Below are 14,499 nucleotides of genomic sequence, written 5' to 3' on the forward strand. Positions count from 1 at the left end.
ACACTTTGAGAAACGCTGCCTGTGTGATAATAATGGAAATGTAATGGACTCCTGCTGCATGATGCACAAAAATCTGCAGCTACTTCTGCGCGGTTATACGAGTTGTTTTGAGTCCAATTAAAGTGTAATAAACATATTAATTATGCAGTTGTGGTGTGTAAAGATTAATTATGAATGAATCCTTAGAACATCTTTCATTTGGCACAGTTGTGTAATCTGGTGCTGGTTATTTCCCCTAGAAAAGATGAATTACATAAAAATCACATGAAGGGGAACATAGTGAGCAGGCGGCACAGAGTATCAATGAATGTTATGAAATAAAATTACAGCTTGATATGGAGCTGTTTGTAAAGCTAGAGCATTTTGATCTTATGGACTTTTTCATATTCAATTTCAAGTCTAGCATGCAATATGCAGTAAGGAATGGGTAATATGGTTTGGTTTTTTTGGTGAGAGTTATTATGATATAATCTCAGGTTCCTGTATAGGTAGCAGTTAAAACATCTGGAAGTCAGCTGGTACTCACAGTGTATTACCAGTACGGTGACATTTGTACCTAACATAGTGGATCTTATTAAGTCTTATTGTTAGGATCTCAGGATGGAAGAGTTTTGACTTTTTAAACAATGAGTCTGTTGGGGTTTTTTTTAAGTCAGCAGCAGGAGGTTTTAATATTACTGGTAACTCTGAATAAGACCAGCAATAAAACAGAAAAAAACTCTAAGAAGGACCAAGGTTATCTGGAAATATGTTGCAGACAGTCTGTTTTTCCAGCCGTCTAGGAAAACTGCGGTGATGACTAGAGAGATGAATAGATTCAGGGGGCTGAACACATGTAATCAAATCTTAATTTGCCACCTTAATTACAACCTTAGTTTTAATGTTTTAAGCTCTAAATGGGACATTTTGTCCTTGAAGATTCAGAAAGGCCAAGTGAGCATCGTGTTCCCGGAAAAACGACCATCTGATTGCATTAAATGGATTGAAAGTGTTGGCGAAGATTTGCTAATACAGAGGCTGTAATTGCATTATGTTTCTGATCTTACCTTGTTTGTCACCTGTTACCTCTTCTGCTTACGTCAGTGGAGGATATAAAGGCTTCCTGACCGCTTCCTTTGACAAGAACTGCATCGTAACTCACGCTTAATAGTATCACTGCCTGTGTGTATTGATTATGCAAAGCTGGTGAAAGATAACCAAAAGATAACCCTGCACAAATGTCACGTGAGGGACGAGTATGAGTCAAGGTCCCTGCGAGCTTACCCAGTTAAAAATGATGATTAGTTTCTTACTGGGCAGCAGGAAATCCATTTCGTTCTCTCCTCTGCTTCCTTGGCAGCTCAACTGGATGGAAAAGACCCAGTTAATGACAGGAAAAAAGGAACAATCAAAGATGCTGAAGTGGCCTCGGGTAACCCTGACTACAGAGAAGAAACGGACATCCATGGGCTTTTTTGAGAAACGATTAACAGGTGGTGGGCCAAGAGTAAATGCTGAAAATGAACCACCGTTAATGACTTTTATTGCATGGGTTTATTGACTCTTTCTTGTTAATTGTCTTTTACGCAAATAAAAATTAGAGCGGGGGATCTATTTTGAGTAAGTCCTCAGCTTCCATAAACAAAATAGTGTAGTGGTTCTGAGCAATAAATTACATAAACTTCTCAGTGTTGCCAGAGTAGCTTGGATTGTCATTGCTGGACCATCATGTACTATGTAGCCTACTTTCAGACATGTGACAGGTCTCTGTTGACATTCTTAGCCTTCCATCCAAATAAGAATTTGATGGAGTGTATTTTATGGGGGCCTAGATCCAAAAAGCAAACAAAAACAAAAATGCTTTCACATTCTTTACACCACCACCTCAGTTTCTGCTCTTAGATGACAGCAGTGGTGTTCAGTGTGCTCTTCTGCTGCTGTAGCCCATCTGCTTCATGACTGCTCTTCTGTATACTTTGGTTGTAACAAGTTGTTATTTGAGCTACTGTTGCCTTCCAAACCAGCTCAAAGCAGTCTGGCCATTCCCCTCTGAGCTTTGGCATCAGCCAGATAACTGCAGCTCACTGGAAACTCCGTCTGTTTTTGGACCACTATCTGTAAATCCTTGAGCAGTCAGTCTGGCACCAACAATGTGTTATGCTCAAAGTCACTTAAATCACCTTTGCTCCCCAATTCTGATGCTCGGTTTGAACTTCAGCAGGTTGTCTTGACGATGTCGACACGCCGGTATGCATCGAGCTTCTCTTATGTTATTGGCTGATTAGATATTTGCATTAAGAAGCAGTTGAATACCTAACAAAGTGAAGAACAGACAGTTAAAGCAGTCCATCTAGTCCAAGGAGAATATTTTTAAGGATGGATGAACTTTCTCTCTCTTAGCTTTTTTAAGTATCTGATCCTGCTCCTGTTTGGTAACCGTCTCTCTTAGTATCTTTCTCAACCGACTGTCTGCTGGTATTGAGCCAACTGACATGACAGTGAGCAATAGAGGTCAATGTCTGGTAGGTAGTTGGCAACCAGTGCGAACTCCTGGACTTTGTGAATGTTAGAAACATTGCCAGTCAGCTCTTCAACTTTGGACCAGACTTGGTTTTGCATTTTTTGCTTCTGCAGCAGCGCCTGCCAAAAACCCCATCCATTTAACTAAAACGAACCGGTCAGCGGTCAGTGAAGAATGTTCAGTATGTACACTATGTTGGGTTTAACAAAATCTCTCATTTATAATGTCCGCTGTGCATCATGATGGACTTTTTGTGTGAAAGGAAAGACTGAAAAAAAGCCACAAAGCTCATCTCGCTTTGCAGCGATGACAAGTCATTGCCAAACTCACTGCTCCAGTTAAGCTTGCCAAGCAGTCTAAAAACTACAACACAAGTTGCTCACTTGTCCCTTAATTGTCCCTATTATTTGGCTGTACGTTGACCCAGTTCACAGAGAGAATATGCCTACTTCACAGCATGTCAGGGATATGCAGGCTGCTGACTGCCAACTGCTTTCTGCCATTTGAAAAGGCCAACAGATCTGCTCATTATTAATGCAAATACCTCAGTACCCTTGACAAAGTAAGGATGACTGTGTGATGTTGCGCAATCGATGGGCCAGCCTGATTTGCAGACGATCACGTGCACACATGCAATAAAAGTTTAGTAAGTGATAACGTTTTTAATGCAAAGTCAAGAGGTCAGTGTTGCAACCTTCGCCTTGAACTCTAAACTGCTCAATGAGCCAAATTTTTCTGTTTTCTTTTCTTTTTTTCGTAACTTTAATAATATTTTTGTGTGAATTTGAGAAACTGAGTCGTGCTGCTTGTGTGGTCCTTGTGTTTTTAGTTGTATCGTGCTTTAAGAAAAGTATCAAATCCCTCTGCGCTTGCTCAATTCTTGTCAGTCATTCTGTCTAATTTGACCTGTGTTCTATTTTAAGTAAAAGACAAACAGATGATGGTCGAACTTATCGATCAGGTGCAACGTGAGTAGAAAGTAGGACAAATCTACAGTTTTAAAAACCCTTCAGAAACAACATGAAAAACACATTTTTGTCAAGCCAGCAACTTTTTTGTCACATACTGTACACACACACACACACACACACACACACCTTTCAAACAGGTCATTACCAGATCAATAGACAACAAACATTAGTGACATCCAAACACCTGCCTACGTAAAAGTCGTTGCACTTCTATGGGCTTGACGTTGAAAAGCTAACTCTGTGAGGCTAAATCCACTTCTGCTTCCGGGCTTAGTGACTTAAGGAGGGCATAGAGCTGCCGTGTGTCTTCAGGCAGAGGAGAATATAGACATTTTCCATTGCACGGCTGGGGAAAGGCATTCTAGTGACGAGGGAGATTATTCCTGGAAGGCATCCAAGACTAGAGGTTAAACACGGGCACAGTGTGGCTTTAACTTCAACATGCTGCCCAGAAACAGAACTGAGTGACTGATAAGATTTTATCTGAATGACTGTAAATCTCAAGTTTGAATATATATTTTGGGAACATTCATCTTTCTTTGACTAAAAGAAAAAAAAAACAATATTTGAACTTAGTTTAGTGAAAAGTACTTGCACACCAAAGCAATCATACAAACCATGGGTTACACTGCATCACTGTGCGTAATTAGTTTAATTCTGTATCATTACAGAGTGAAGCAGCACATACTGCCTTTTTAATCTGCCTTTTTTACCATTTGGTCTTGCACATGTCGTACACGTGACTCTCACAAAGGTTCTCACCTGACTGATTTGACTGTGCAAATTCTCTTGTAAATTTCCAGTCTTTAGCTGTGATTCAAAGTGCTGCCCTTTAGAAAGAGTTTCGCTGCTGATAAATCAATTTCCAGAAACGGCCTGTTGAGGGAAAAAACATTTAGCCGCTTCTTCTGATCATAGCCATCACCATGGCCTTTTCTTGTTTACTCCAAACACGACACTGTTGATGTTCTCACCGAGCTCTGCGTCACTTACTGTAACCAGAAGTAATTCCAACCACCAGTATTTGGGAATCTGGCGTTTTGTACTGCATCATTATTTAACAGAGCACAGGTTTTGCACAGTTTGTCAAAAAACCACAGAAAACAGGCCAAAGCCTCTTCACTGTTGGCCTGCAGTGTATGATGGCATTCAGCTTGTCTGGTGATTCATGTGTCCCAGAGTGAAAGATCCTTTGAAAGGGTTGGAGGGCTCACATGGGACAGACCCGCTGTTCTTAAAGGCCACGCTGTCTGTACCACAGAGCCATTTTTACAGTACATCAGAGAAGAATCTGCAGGGCTCTTCACAGGTCAGGGGTCAAAGAGCACAATGTGCTCTGATTTCACACCAGACAAAGACGAGACAGCTTTTTGAAGGATGGGCGCAGCATTGATTTGTGTCTCAAAGACTTTTTAAAAATATGTTGTTGTTGTCTGCAAATGAAATGCTGGTGGGTTCTTTATGTTTTGACTAATTAAATGCAAATTGCATATGGTTTGGAGTAATCCTGACCAATCTCGCAAGCATGTGTTTGACTGACCTTGCTTCACCCAGGCATCTATTGACTTCAATTTCTGTTGGTATTAACAATAATATAATAGCACATCAAAACTTAGTTGACTCAGGGTTTTTTTTCCACTATCACTTCATTCCATCATATATTACCCATTTATTTACATATAATGCAGTCATAAAATGTGGAATGGACAAGTTTTACTTCATTACTAACATGCGTACTCTCTTTCTCTCCGCAGATCAGTCCACTTCTTCTTTATTTCCCTCGGCTATCACCCTTGTAAAAATGGGGTGATTGGGTTTTTTTTTTATCATCTAGTAAACTAACCTGGAACAAGGCCTGTGTAGATCTCCTGATGTCAGAAGATTCAGACTCCAAGCCCTACTGCTTCCCAGGTTTGGAAGATCAGGATGGAGCCTCGGGTTGCAGAGCGTCCACTTCATGCAATTCTATCCCAAGGGGGGACCCAGGGTGCAGCTCCATGGCACAGCTGCACCGTATGGGTGCCTTCAGCCAAGGTAGGCCTGACCTGGGCCTCCCTTCTGAGGGCAGCGACAGCAGCGGTCAGGACCCTCCCGCTTCACCAGACAACCATCGCAAGAACGCTCGCTCTCGGTCACTACCCGAGGAGGATGTGGAGATGAAGAGTAGCGGATCGAGCGGGAGTGGGACCGAATCACACGGCAATGAAAGCCACGGCAATGAAAGTCATGGAAACGACAGCAACGGCCACGAGTCGATGGGAAGCTCCACCGGCAACAGCAAGGACTCGGCACTGCTTGAATCCTCTGAGAGCAATAAGAGGTCAGTGGTGGTTGTGGGACTGATAAAACCATTATGAGGGTTGCTCTTTGTGTTTGCATAGTAACACATACACACAATCAACCAAAGTACTGCGCCTTTGACAAGTCTTTGGCTGGTCTGACAAGCCAGCAGTAGGAGATAATAAATGGGGTCAAGACCCGAGGTTGCTATCTCGGGAATCTGCAGGTAGTTCAACAAAAAGAATGATCACAGCAGTCTGTGTCTGTGCTTACAAATTACCGTAGCAGCTGATAAATGTTTTTTCAAGACCCCATTAGATAAAAAAGAAAATTCCAAAAATGCCAATCCGAAGATAACACCAGCTTTCCTCATGGGAAAAACTGTGCTGGGTTATTTATGCTCTTTCCTTTTTCCTTTTTCCTCTTGCGTAGTTATGTTTGCCCTTTGCTGATGAGTGACAACAATCAGCATAAAAATTGACCATCAACATGTCACAGTCATAGTAAATGCAGTTATCAGCAGCTGATGTATCCATCCCCATTGGCTAATGCATGTAGATGAGTGAGTGAACCAAGGCTTCAGTGATGGCTGTCGTGCTCTTGGCCCCAGAAGCCCAATTGAAATGTAATTGTACACATCCTGTTTGTCATAAAATGTTACGTTGGGACTTTTGCCAAATGAGGATTAATTTGACATTATTTAGTGTCACCGCAAACATGTTCTCACTCCCTAAACTAGATCTCATTGCCAGCTCACATTGCATACAAGTGAGTCATACTAGGAGCAGTTGGTGTCTGTTTTTTGCACTTTTTATAAAAGAATCCAACATGATAAACATGATCTGATTTCTATGTAGGACACACAAAAAACATGTTTTGGCAAGATGCGTCCATGTGCTCCACGCTTCTGTTCTTTCTGGAGTAAACAGGTTGAAATGCAAACACTTGTACTGTGATGCTGTGTGGTTAGTGTTTAATGTAGCCCTGGTTAATTATAAAGGCTATTTTCATGAATTGTGAGGTGGTTTCAGCTTTATGTTTAAAGATGATCCTCACGAGAATTTAAAGGGTAGCATGCTGTGTGTTTTTCTGGATTTATGTTTACAGATGTGTTCTAATGTTCACTTTTCTCACTCTGAGTGAGAGTTAATGTTTGCGTACTGTCCACGGCACACCTTAAAGTTTAACTTAATGTTCAGTCACATCACAGCCATAGTATCTGAAGAGTTGTTGGTTACGGCATTTCTCAAAGAAAACTTTAAATGACTAAAGTACAAAAAAATTTTAAAATCCCCTGCCTCTCCACAAACGTGCAGACGTGACTTCATCATGATTTAAAAAATGTTCAGACGCAGTGCAGCCTGCCCAAGGCATGACTACAGCAGTGGAAAAAATAAAAACAACCATTCCTTCCAGTAGGAAAACTGGATGCTGGCTCTCTCTTTATAGCAGATGGGTTGTGTCATGCTCGCCAGCTCCTTGACATTTCTATGGCAACAAAATGTTTGTCTTTGTTTACTGGGTGGCGCCGGCCAAGTGGAAGGCATTGACGTTATACTGCCTCACTTTCAGCCTTGACTGGCTTACCTCACTTGATCTTTTCACTATGGAGTTTTTTTTTTATTTGTTTAAAAACCGCTCCTCTTCCTGTCCATATGTGCCTCGCACGCAATAGCTCCCTCCCTCAAAAAATGCTATTACTTTTTTTCCTCTCTCTTCTTACTCACGCCGCTCTCTTTATTTGAACTTTTAACCTTTTGTACCAGTTTTTTTGCTATTTTTTTTCCTCAGCATCTAAAAATACTCCGTCTTTCTCTGTGTTTAGTACCTTGCTACCTGCATCTGTTGCTCTTTCTCATTCACCTTCCTCATTTAAATAGCAAAATTTAAGTGACAAAAGGGGGTTGGTCCTTAGTGACACGGCAGCATCACACATTTGCTGCACAGTTGTCAGCCTCACATCCATGATATGGATACCAACTTACCAAAGGTGCTCTATCGCACTAAGATCTGGTGATTGTGGACGTCGTTTGAGTACAGTGAACTTATTGTTACGTTCAAGAAACCAGTGTGAGATGATTTCAGCTTTGTGTATTCAGGTTGGCTGTGGTATTTAAATGATACTCAGTTGATGCTAAGCAGCCAAAAGTGTACCAAGGAAATATTCCCCACAATTTACCGTCAGCAGCCCGATTCGCTGATACAAGGCAGGATGGATCCATGCTTTCATGTTTCACTTGTTTACTCCAAATTATGGCCCAATCATCTGAATGTCTCAGCAGAAATGGAGACTTGTCAGAACGGGCATCGTTTTCCTTCTGTTCAATTTTGGTGACCTCGTGCAAATTTGAGTCTCAGTTTCTCGTTCTTAGCTGACAGGAGTGCAACCTGCTGCTGTAACCAATCTGCTTCAAAGTTCAGCGTGTTGTGCATTCATTCGCCTTCATACCTTGGTTTTAATGAGTGCTTATTTGAGTTATAGTTGCCTTCCTATCAGCTGAAGCCGTCCTCTGACATCAACCAACAATTTTCACTCAGAGATCTGCTGCTCACTGATTATTTTCTCTTTTTTGACCATTATCTGTAAACTCTAGAGATGATTGTGTGGAAAAATCCCAGCTGATCAGCAGTTTCTGTAATACTCAGACCAGCCTAACTAACAATCATGCCACATTTAAAGTCACTTACAACACCTTTTTTCCACTTTGTGATGTTTGCTTTGAACCTCTGCAGGTTATCTTGACCATGTCTGCATATCTAAAGCTTTGAACTGGTGATTGGCTGATTAGATATTTGCACGAACAGGCAGGTTATCATGTGCACCTACTTAAGTGGCTGGTATTTAACCCCATATTTTGTGTAAAGAGTAAGAACTCAAGTCAAATCATGCTTCTAATACACTGAAGCATGCTAAAAATTAATGAAAAGGGGACAAAAGTAAAAGCAGTTAATGAATAAATACACACTATACTCTCTCTGAGCCTGTAGCTCCAGGCTCAGGTCCATCACTGGTCTGTTAGACAGTTTCATGTTGTGAGACCTGCAGGAGTATCCTTCAATTTTCCCCTTTAATATCCCACTTTATCCACCTGTGATGCTCGAGAGTGAAGCAAGGAGGAGAATGTACTTCAAGTAATAGTGTTATATGTGTTAGAGTAGGAGCAGACATTTGACCTTTAAAAGCATAGGTGTGAAATTATTCGTACAGCCAAATCCAGAAGAGCCACTGTTATGTCACCTGTTCTTTTTCTCCTGCGACAAGTCAAAATGTCTTCTGAGAAAAAGTAAATCTTTGTCAGCTGATGTAACTCAGTTAACAGCCCCACATTTTAGCGAGCGTGGGTGACTGCCACCAGTTCTTCAGCTTTTAACATTTCTGTCGAGATTTATATCTGCCAGACATACAGAGATAAGCCAGCACGCAGATTTGAAGGAGGGGAAAGTCCAAAGTAAGAAACGGGTTCACGTTTTAGTCTTTAACAACTCTGGATCACAGTGCATCAAATGTGTAGGACATGTATCAAAATGCACCAATATGAAAGATATAAAAGATATAGTATAAAGTATTTATCGCTTAGTGTGGACAGGTGTTTCCATGTATGTATGCAGGATTTTAGACATAAAAAGGTTAAAAATCTCCATTTGTAAAGATATTTACTTTCCATCAGTACTCCAAAGAGGAAGTCAGCCAGAAATGGCTCTAAAATATATTTCTTTGGATTAAATAGTTTAACTATATAAAGAATCTGCACAGCTATCAGTGAATGAATAACTGTTTGACAAAAGGCTCTGAATAGAAAATTGCATCTCTACAATCACTCTCTGTGTAGGAGTACGTGCGTCACGTCTGCATACTCCTCTGTAGAAATAATTACCATGTAGTGCCAGAACTGGATATCACTTGTACACTGCTATTTTAATCAACTCCCTAAAAAAGAAAATCAAAATTTGAATTCACATTTCTTGTTGTCTTTTCTCACTATTCATATAGTTCATATAGCTTTATAGTCGTCGTAGAGAATGAGCCACTGATTTTAAGCGCACTGCAGTGTAAACTTACCTGTGTTATGGCTTCCCTGGGTTATTTATGTCTCTCAAACGTGCATAAAAATTTGTCGCTCTGCAGTTTAAACAAGACCACCTCGCCTTGATCATCACCTCCTGTCTCTGGTGCACAGTGTAAAAAATCAAGTCTCTTTGAGCCTCTTTTTTTTTAAACTAATTGAAATAACTCAGAGTTAGAGCCACATTGTGAATCAGCGTGTCGACACTAATGCACGGTCACTCTGTACAGTCTAAAACCAGCTGTTGCATTTCCGAAGGCAATGTTTGACAGAATTGGACTAATCGTGTTTGGACAGACTCTTTGTAAATAACATGTTTTCTATTCTTAGCCAAGTGATGAGGTTATTCATAGCAGCTTGCCGAGTTATAGTTCAGGTGAGTCAGTATCTCATAGCTTGGTGGCTGATACAGTGCAGTGCACCACTGATATTTGACAGTTTATACATATTTATCTTGAACTTTTTAGCCTTCTTTGAGATATGACAGTGGAGAAAGGACAGAAAAGCTGGAAGAAAGAGCCAGAAAAGACACCGCAAATAGCAGATTCAACCCAAGGTCTCTGCATTAGCCTTACAGAATATAGGTCATCTGCTCTACCCAGTGAGCTAAACTAGCACACAAATGCCAATATGCCCCAGTGTTTGTAGGAAAACTAATATCAGTCTCTTTGTATCCATGGGCAGTGGGCATTAAATCACTCCCAAAAACTAATTAATAATAAACATGTTGAAGTTTAGGTTAATTGTGGAATTTAATGATCCATACTCCAAGTTACGATCTCTGCTTCCTCTGGGTTGCTTTCTCCTCTCTCGCTCTCTGTCCCTTTCTTCCTCTCTGCCTTTGCCAGGATACTGTTTGCTCTGTCTCTCCCTCTGACTGTGTGTTCATCTGGAGCCTGTCCCAGATCACTTTGAGTGAGATGAGACATGGTACTCCCCTGGTCTAACACAGAGATCCAGACAATCACACATGCTCACTTTCACACCTACAGTTAATTTACAATCACAAATTAGCCTAAAATGTTTAGCCTGTGGGAGGAAGTCAGAGCACCTGGAAGAAAACCTCATAAAAGGTAGGGAGAACAAAGCCTGTACAGAAAGTAGTAGTTTTAAATAAGTCTGTATGAGGTAACACCACCCACTACAACCTGTTACTAAGAGTACATGGTGTTTACCATTGCATCCCAGCAAAGACCCACCTAAAGAAAAATGATCATCCATTAAAGTGGACACCACACTTGTAATATTTTCATCACTTTACCTTGCTGCCCTTTCCGATCGGTAACTGAAGCCATTATTTTGATCTCCTCCAAGCCACAGGACTGAGTTGGCAAGCAGTTAGTTTACCTTCTTCTTCTTCTTCTTTGCAGCTGCCTAATCTGTAATCACTAAACTTGATTATGTTTGTGACTTTAACCTGTTAAAACAAATTAATTTAATGGTGGCCAGATTTAAATTAGTCATTTTTGACAATAGTTTGGCTGTTAGTTATTCAGCAACTACTCAGGGGGAAATAAAAGAGTGAAATGATTAAAAATTGACATTTCATCTGAATTAACTTTTGCCAGTATGTACATGGTAGAAAATACAGTTCTGTGGTTTTGGACCATTATGTTAAATTTTAAACAAACTCTGGAAGAGAGTGGAAAAAATGCAGATAAATCTGTTTTAACACCTGCTGCAGAAATGTGACTTCTTTTTCCATTAATACTCTGAACCTTAAACAGGATTGGCTCAGTTTGGGCCAAACTGGGGTTGTTTTCCACTTATATTCATTCATGTAAAGAACTGTTCATTTTAAAACCTGCTTTTAGGCCCACTTACGCTGGCCTTATTCATGTCTGTGAAACATAAGAAAACCACAGAGTCATTGTGCAGTTCCTAATTAAACAGGATGGCATTGCCCTGATTGTCACCTTGTGTCCCTGCTGCAGACTAGCCTCTTTGAGCACGCTCTTATTGTAACTAGTTTAAACGACCTACAGACTTACTACCACAATGTGAATTAGGCTGCTCAACGCAAATACATGGTCAGTCTGTACAGTCTAAAACCAGCTGTTGTATTTCTGAGTACTGAAGGCTATATTTGACAGGATTAGACTCCTACTTGTGTTTGGAGAGGCTGTTCGTAAAGATGTTTTCTATTCTTAGTCAGGTAAGGAGGTTATTCATAGTAGCTTGCTGAGTTGTAGCTCAGGTGAGTTAGTTTCTCAGACAGCTGTTAATAATCTTTAGACAAGCTTATTGGCTAATACGTGCAGTGGACTGGCTACTTTGTTTATGTTCTGACTTTGTAGTGTTGCAACAGAACAGGTGCTCTTATCTTTAAATCAAATTGGTCAAAAAAGTATCAATGAGTACATTTATTTTATTTTTTGCTGCCTTTTGATATCCTTTTCTTTGGTACAGCTTGGTGTCCTGGTGCCTGCAAATTGCACAGAAACATACTGGTGCTTTTGAAGATACTAGTGTGGTGAAATACTAAATATTTACATTATATATTTTCCTTTTTCATTCCCTACCATTAACAATACTGTGTTTGCATGTATTAATGCATATAATATACTAACAGAGTTATAGTCAAATGGGAAAATGATGGTGAGATGAACTTTTTGGTAGCTTACTCTTAAATTTATTATTGCATCATATTTGTGAGGTTTTATTACTCCTGGTCCAGCCTTAATTTCCACGTCAGTCTTCTGCGAAGTACTTTGAACTGCACTAACCTGCTTTGGAGGTACTATACAAATATAGTAGGATTGACTGATTACTTGCTGCCTGCATTGTGGTGTGATACCAGTTAATCTGTGACAGACCAATACCAGCTGACACACATATATGTATGTAGGTCATTCAGAAAAAGAGGGTTTAAAAAATGCATATATGCAGCATCAAAGTGTAATAGGTGCATGTCGTAGTAAAAAAACAAAAAACCCACCAAGCGTCTAAAGAATAAAATGTTATTAGGTAAATTATTTACACCAATGCTGTCTGTTTCAAATATTGTGTCACTGGAAAATAACTGATTACACCTTTGAGATACTTGTACTTGAGTACTTTTTGCACAAAATTAGCTTCACTTTTTTACATTGGCATGGAAATTTGAGCACTGACAGCTTTTTTTATTGAAAATATTTGATACCTTTGAGTATGAAGCTAACTCAGAATAATAATAAAATTGCGACACAGCTCAGGTTCTAATTACTGCCAGCATCCATGTGGAAACTAAAATGAACTATGTACTGCGGTGCTCAGAGAGTGGCACACAGACTTAGTAAGTGCTCCTTTGCAATCTAGCCTGCTTTCAAAAACACTTTCTAAGTCTCACACACTAATACATGCTCAATCTGTCCAATCTAAAACCAGCTGTGGGTGCTGGAGTTTATATTTAGCAGAATTAGAGACTCACCTGTGCTTGGAGAGGCTATTTGTAAAGGTGATTTCTATTCTTGGCCAGGTAAGCTTGTTATATACAGTAAGCTGTGTGATAGTGAGTCAGTGTCCTCGAGCGCTGTTGATTTTATTGTATTAGTGTAGTGTTAAGCTTGTAGGTTAACACCTTGGGTCATACATATACAGTATAGATGCATCAGTTGACATCAGGTTGTGCAGAATTAGGGCTCTAACACAAGATACAGAAGACGGACCGAGGAAAAAAAGCACACCGTTTTATCCAGAGTAATCACAGAATTGTGCACGGAACGCACACTGAGAAGCATAACAGATGTTGAGCCAGAGACTGAGAGGAAGGCATGACTATTTATGCATAACGAGGTAATCGGGGAAGTGGAAACAGGAGGCACAGGAAATGACCAACTATCAGAGCAAAACGGGAATGAACCCAAAGGATAACTACTAAACACATGAACTCATGCTGAGGCAGGAATAACAAAGTCACAATAGAAACTCAAGAGCTAACAGAAAATTCATCACCAAGGAAACCATGAGTAAAAAATCAGACACAAATAATACAAAAAATACCTAATAATTCAAACAGAGTCTAAATGGGCCCATTAAAAGGTCAACAAAACAGAACTCTAATCAGAAATAGCATTTAACAAACTGGCCTAACCAAATGAGACAGATTGATCTAATATACTACAGGAGTAAAATATTTTAAGTTCAAAGTTGGATACCACATGAACAATGACTAAAATACATATAGAAATGTAAAGACCCAAACCCCTTTGCTGCACTCCCAATGCAGATTTATGTAAGGTCACCACAGAGGGAAAACTAACCTTAACTATACTTACAGTTGAAGAGAGCTTCTTTTGTAACCCAGCTATTTTGAAGCTGCTGCTGGGACACCGATCACTGATTCACATTCACAAAGGCAGAAAACAGCAGCTTTCTTTACCTCAATTATAAAAACCCTGTTGTGAGTTTGAGTATACTTGTTCCTTTATTATAAGAGTTACATGTCATTATGTTAGGTAACTTGCACCCCATGCTGCGAGTCTTGAGTATAGAGTACTTATTCTTTTATTATTAGATATCCAATATTCTTTTAGGTGATGTAATCATTCTAGAAGTGTCACGGTTCTGCGTCAGTTTGACCCAGTATTTTGAGTTGTTAAGTTTTGGTTTATTTCTGAATGATAGATTGTTTTTTATGTTTCTCTGGTGCTTTGTTGGGTTTTATGATGAATCTGTGTTTCAGTTATTTTGGTGTGTTTTTGCA

The 14,499-nt window shown here is 39.9% G+C and overlaps 1 protein-coding gene across 3 annotated transcripts in view; it reads left to right on the forward strand.

The window, feature by feature from the left end:
• Nucleotides 1–14,499, forward strand: part of per2 (period circadian clock 2) — a 33,601-nt gene that overhangs the window by 1,925 nt on the left and 17,177 nt on the right. For all 3 annotated transcript variants that reach the window (XM_084913394.1, XM_084913395.1, XM_084913396.1), the window contains exon 2: nucleotides 5,226–5,791. In XM_084913394.1, the coding sequence (XP_084769520.1) occupies nucleotides 5,343–5,791 (449 nt within the window). In that variant the 5' untranslated portion in view covers nucleotides 5,226–5,342. The remainder of the gene's footprint in view (nucleotides 1–5,225; nucleotides 5,792–14,499) is intronic.

Source organism: Perissodus microlepis, chromosome 18, assembly GCF_051167445.1.
Source record: "Perissodus microlepis isolate ML-2025 ecotype Zambia chromosome 18, ASM5116744v1, whole genome shotgun sequence".
NCBI lineage: Eukaryota > Metazoa > Chordata > Actinopteri > Cichliformes > Cichlidae > Perissodus > Perissodus microlepis.